Below are 6,571 nucleotides of genomic sequence, written 5' to 3' on the forward strand. Positions count from 1 at the left end.
AACTATTTGTCCAGAGAATACAATTTGGGGACTAATTTGATACGAAGACTCAGGACTCTTCGTACAGTTTCTCTGCTTTTGAAAAACTGGGAAGCTGTTTAGAAAGAGGGAGATTTCATTTGAAATGAAGCCCTTTGCTGATATGACTGCATGCAAAACTTGTTCTAAAGGAACAGAAATCACAGAACATGCATTTTACTTAAGAAAGGGGAGGGACAAGAGAAAATAAAAGTAAAAGAAGAAATGTAACCTTGAAGGAGAATGTGTTCTCCCAGCTGGCTAGAACAGTCTTTAAATGTGTAGACACCCAATGATCGGTTTAAATGAATCTTGCTAAAACTGCAATCTGGCTTACTCATGAGTAAGTGAAGTCTTCAAACTGGGGTCAAAACATCAAACCAGTTGCCACTGAGTCAATTCCAGCTCATGACAAACCCACCATCAGAGAAGAACTGTGTTCCATAGGGCTTTCAGTGCTTGATTTCTCAGAAGTGAACAACCAAAGCTTCCTTACAAGGTGCCTCTGCATAGACTTGACCCTCCAACCTTTTCATTAAAGAAGATTATCTGGAATATTCTTCATAAATGGTGCAAATGGGTAAGTCGACATGGATGCATTGGAAGACCACTCATCTCACCTCACTTTTTCAGACTAGTGCTAGAGTCAAGTTATGTTTGAAATTCCAAGGCTGTCTCTTAAGAAGCTGAGAATCATTTGAGGAAAACCCTAAAGAACACACACCGCTACTGTGTCGAGTAGCAGAGGACCAATCATCAATGCCTGGGCAGCCATCTACTCACCTCACCCTCAACACACAGCATTCTTCCCTGATTCTTGAGTAACTTCCTTTGCCTCAGCTCTGTTGATTTTCAAAAATTACCAGTTTTACAATTAGCTGCACAAATCTAGGCATTCTAAAAGATGCTTTTCAGGTAAAAATGGAAAGATACAAACATACCAGAAGCTATATGTGGCATTTACAGACCAAATGAATAAATAGAAAAATTCACATACCAATTCCAAAGAAAGTGTCCTCACTTCCAACAGAAGGAAATAGGCAAGCCTATGAGACATTTTAGAATCACTAAGAATGCAAAAAGTAAAGTTGAAATGTTGCTTTAAAACAGATGATACTTCTCTAGGCATTGAAACTGGGAAGCATTTGGACAGTCAAAAATGGAGGCTGCTCCAACAAAAATAGAAAGGAGATATTGGGATCAACTGGTTGAAGACCCAGAAGTTGACCTTGTTTTGTTCTGACTTTGCTGAATCAATGATGAATTTCACATGAGTGAAACTCAGAGCGTTATTTTAAAAAGAAGAAAACAGCATTATCATTGACATAAAATATGATGATGTTGTAAGCAAAAAGAGAATGCCTTGGTGGCACAGGGTTTTAATTACTTGGCTGCTAACCCAAAGATCAGTGATTCAAACTCACCAGCCAAGTGCAGTGAATTAAGTAGGGATTGGCTGAGATATTTATATTTTTAACAAGGGCTTCTGGATAGTGTGATGCAGGTGGTTTGTTGGTCTTTGCTAGAGATTTTAGCAAAGGCTGTTAGAACAAAAGTAGGAATATTAAAGTTCCTATTCCTATTTCAAGAAATCATGATTGTACAGTGGTTAAAGCAGCTGAGCTGACAACTGAAATGGCAATGGTTCAAGCCCACCAGCTGCTCTGTGGCAGGAAGATGTGGCAGTCTGCTTCTGTAAAGAATCCAGACTTAGAAACCCAATAGGGCAGTTCTACTGTGCATGGGGTCGCTATGAGTCGGTTCCGACTCAATGGCACCTGACAACAACAACAACAACTGTGCCCTATGGACCCCTGGTGTGGCACTGCAGGTTAATGTGCTGGACTGCAAGGTCGGCTTGAACCACAAGGTCAGAGGTTTACACTCATCAGCTGCTCCTTGGAAATCCTATACAAGGTCAACATGAGTCAGAACTGACTCAACGGCACTTAACAATAAAATAACAACAACTGTGCCTACATAGTGGCTATGAATCAGAATAGACTAAATTGCAAGGGCTTTGGTTTATTGGTTTGGAAGCAAGGAGTAAGGTTAAGAAGATATAGCCATGCATCTTACAACACAATTCAATCAAGTATTGGATAAGATCATTCGCAGTGGGTTTGAAAAAGGCTGACTGAAATTAGAGCTAAGGACTGCTTTGCAAATTAGACCCAAGGTAGAAAGAAAACCACAACAAAAGGTTAAAATAAAATAAAAAGCCTAGAATATCAGCGATTGAAACAGGAAGCAAATGTTGTTGTTGTTGTTGTTGTTGTTGTTGTTGTTAGGTGCCATCAAGTTGGTACCAACTCATAGATAGCAACTCTATGCACAACAGAATGAAACACTGCCGGGTCCTGGGCTAACCTCACTATTGTTGCCAAGCTTGAGCCCATTGATGCTGCCACTTGGCCAATCCATCTCACTGGGGGTCTTCCTCTTTTTCTCTGACCCTCCACCTTACCAAACATGATAACCTTCTCCAGCAACAGGTCCCTCCTGACAAAATGTCTGAAGTAGGAGAGACCAAGTTTGGCCATCCTGGCCTCCAAGGAGCACTCGGACTGCACTTCTTCCAACACAGATCTGTTGGTTCTTTTGGCAGCCCATGGCACTTTCAACATTCTCCTCCAACACCATAACTCAAAGGCATCAATTCTTCTATGGTCTTCCTTATTCACTGTCCAGCTTTCATGTGCATATGAGGTTACTGAAAATACCATGGCTTGGGTCAGGTGCACCTTAGTCCTCAAGCTGACATCTTTTCTCTTCAACACTTTAAAAAGTTCTTGTGCAGCAGATTTGCCTAATTTCTTGACTGCTGCTTCCATGATCCAAGAAGATGATCCAAGAAGAACGAAGTCCTTGACAACTTCAATCTTTTCTCCATTGATAAGAATATTGTTTATTAGTCCAGTGGTGAGGATTTTTGTTTTCTTGACATTGAACTATAATCCATACTGAAGGTTGGGCTCTTTGGTCTTCATCAGTAAGTATTTTAAGTCCTCTTCCCTTTCAGCAAGCAAGGCTGTATCTTCTGCATAACACCAGTTGCTAATGAGTCTTCCTCCAATCCTGATACCACATTTGTCTTCATATAGCCCAGCTTCTTGGATTATTTGCAAAAGCAAATGAGTTGTCAATATATTGTCTGAAGTCCATTTGGACTAGAAATATTTCTCCTGGTGGTTGGTGGTGGTTATGTGCCATGGAGTCAGTTCCAACTCATAGCGACCCTGCATAGGGTTTCTGAGGCTGTAAATCTTGATGGGAGCAGAAAGCCTCATCTTTCTCCCGCGGAACTGCTGGTTGTTTTGAACCGCTGACCCTGAGATTAGCAGCCCGACTCATAACCACTACGCTACCAGATGTTCCTATAGGAGTCTGGGTTGCACAAGCAGTTTGTGATGGGCTACTAGCCTAAAAGTTGGTGGTTCCCACCTACCCCCACAGCTTTGTGGAAAAGGCCTAGTGAACCGTTTCCATAAGAATCGCAACCATAGCAACCCTACAGAAAAGTTCTACTCTGTAACACTCGGAGTCAGCAGGAGCTGTGAGCTGACTCCAAGGCAAGTAACAACAACAAATCAACGAATCAGATCTCTGAAGAGTGCCTGCAGGAAAAGCAACCATTATGAAAAATTCCTTGGAGAAACTATTCTCAAAGCTGTGGTTTACCATGGATGTTCTCAATGCAGGTCCAAACTGAAGTAGCAAGGAGAATCCAGGCCTCTAAAACCACAGAGACCTTCATCTAGGCAGACCACTAGCATAGGGCTTCTCAGGAAACAGGAAGTGGCAACTGACTTAAGTGGTTTCATATAGCATTCCATGCTCAGCTGCCTTAGTTTTCCGGCTTATTTAGGGAACTCCCAGATGCTTTTACCACAGCATTAAACACCTAAAATTTGAGACTCATCAGAAACTCAGTGAGGCATGTCAAGCAAAAAGTACCGTTTGAAAACTCTGAAAACAAGACATGTTAAACTTGTCTCTGTATACATAGTATAGTTAGGTAACACTTTCAATAAATAGTAAGGTGCATGGGTAAGTTTCAGGTGTCAAGTTTCCATCTAATATGCCTATTGTTGTTGTTGTTAAGTGCCTTCGTTTCGATTTCAACTCATAGTGACCCAGTATACGGTTTCCAAGGATCAACTAGTGAGTGTGAACAGTCTACTTTTGTAGTTCAAACTGAACTTGCAGTCATGCGCTTATCCTACAGCACCACACCCGGACTCCATACCTAGTACCCTAAATCTTACATATCTGAAGTCAAAAGACAATTATTGTCACATCTCTATGGGTTTGGCTGGAAGAATCAGCAGCAGAAATGATAAAGTGACTTGACCAGGAGCGTTATCCCTGAGAGGATACAAGGACCCAAAGAGAAACCAACTTCTTGACATCAAGAAAACCCACAGATCCAGCTGTTGATTCTCCTATAACGTAATGTTATAGTGGCTTCAATTAGCTCAATCCTTACCATGATTTGCTTGTAACACAAGAAGACAGTTATATGTGAGTGTGTATTATTTATTTTTCAAAACTACATTTTTTTACATTATATATCAAAATATATACTTCCCAATACTCAGTTGTAATACAAAGTCCAGCTAAGGGTTTTTATCATATTTTCTAAAAATAGCAGCAGTGATACAAATGTCACAGTGGAGTTTTAAAATGAATTTTGAAATCAAAGGTTGATAGTAATTCAAATCAAAGAACCTGAGTCAAAATGCTAACGGCATGTTAGTAACATCTGAATTCTATCTTCAGTGTTAATCTGCTCTCAGAATAAAAGAGAAAGTTAAAAAGTATTGCTACAAAATTATAGAAAATGTTATTTTTATAAAAAATGTATCAACCCAACGTTAAAAGTCAAGCACTCCAGTCAAGCAGTCAGGTGGAAGATGTTGCTAAAATTTGCTTCTATCCTTTTCTCACCGCAATGAATTTGCACTCTGAATCCAAGTGAAAAAACAAAATTGCCAGAATTGTACTGCATGTAGCTACACTAGAACAGATTCTTACCTTCTCCACAAAGGTCAGAGGTTGTAAATGGTCAATACTGACTTTGTTTTTTCTTTATTATCCCCTTGACTCAAGACAGCCAACTTCACTTTCAAAACTGTTTTAAACCTTTGTGTGCTGGTTTATAAAATAAATGTGTGTAATCCTTGGTACTTTCCTGATATCAGACCATTTCTCCGCAGTTAGTTAAAATATATTTTGTTTTGATGTTTATATCGTCATGTTTGGATGTCGAATTTATTTCATCTTCTGAAGATGAAGTTCAGCCATTTTTTTATCAAAGATGGCTGAACTTCCATGCATAAGTCTGTCACTTTCCATGCATAAGGTTTAGTGAGAGCTGTAACGTTATGTAATATCTGATTTGCGAGTTCTTCCTTGTAGAGTTACAAATGGAAAGATTACACTATCTGATAGTTTCTTCATACTCTGCATATAATTTGTGGCTGCAGAATATTGTAATATGTTGCGCACTATGTAACAAAACAACTGAAGGTATGTTTAATAAATATTGTACTTATTGGAAGTAAATATATATATATATATACATCAAAATGTAAAGCAATCATTTCTCAACATATCCTTCATCTAGGTCAATGCACTTTTTTTTTTTCTTGTCTAGTTTTTTGGTGGGTTTTTTGTTTTTTGTTTTTTTGGTGTTTTTTTGTTTTTACTTTTTATGAATTGAGTGAAGGTTTACAGAATCGATCTTCAGTTTTATATTCAACAAATCATACCCTCCATTTCATTTCAATAATTGCAATCCACATAACATCAGTTATCCAACTTTCTGTGAGTTTTATTTCCATTCCACCCTGCTTCCCAGACCTTCAGAACTTTGTCCTTGGATAAATGTTTCCCTTTTGACCTTGAATGGTTGACTACTCCAAAGTGAGCATACCTTACTAGTGTTGCTACCCCCCCCCCATATACCCATCTACCACTTGCTTAAAATTTATCCTTGAGACTGAGTTCAGTTCTAGATCAGACTATGATTGAAAACCATAAGTCTCTTTCTGATCAGTAATCCCAATCTTATTTACAATTTTGAGTTTTGCTCGACATTTCCTCCCACTCTATCTAGGACCTTCTAATGTGATCCTTTCAGAACACTTGGTAGTGGTAGCTGGGTGCCATCTAGTTCTGATCTCAGAGTCATGGAGACTGATGTTCACATGTTTCATTAGTCTATTGGACTAATTGACTCCAAGTGTCTTCATCACTCTTCTTTCCTCCACACAGGTAGCAACCAATAGTTGCACCTTAGCTGACCACTCATGAGCTTTTAAGATCCTAGTAGCTCCTCACAAAAGTAGGATAAGAACATTGTCTTTGTGGAGTATGGTATACCTATTTGAAGTCCATACACTTCTGAAGACAGTATTCCCATCTCTTTATCCCTTCCCATTGACTACACAAAGCCTTTCAATTGTGTGGATCATGACAAGCTATGGACAACATTGAGAAGTATGAGTATTCCAGAACACTTAATTGTACTTCTGAGGAATCTGTACCT

The 6,571-nt window shown here is 39.2% G+C and overlaps 1 protein-coding gene across 1 annotated transcript in view; it reads right to left on the bottom strand.

Moving 5' to 3' along the window:
• The window catches only part of OOSP2 (oocyte secreted protein 2), an 11,037-nt gene extending 7,262 nt beyond the window's left edge, over window positions 1-3,775 (bottom strand). Inside the window, exon 1 of the mRNA XM_006876477.1 lies at window positions 3,700-3,775. Coding sequence (XP_006876539.1) covers window positions 3,700-3,775 — 76 coding nt within the window. The remainder of the gene's footprint in view (window positions 1-3,699) is intronic.
• Window positions 3,776-6,571: the final 2,796 nt, after the last annotated feature.

The sequence above is a fragment of the Chrysochloris asiatica genome, unplaced genomic scaffold (genome assembly GCF_000296735.1).
Source record: "Chrysochloris asiatica unplaced genomic scaffold, ChrAsi1.0 scaffold00381, whole genome shotgun sequence".
Lineage (NCBI taxonomy): Eukaryota > Metazoa > Chordata > Mammalia > Afrosoricida > Chrysochloridae > Chrysochloris > Chrysochloris asiatica.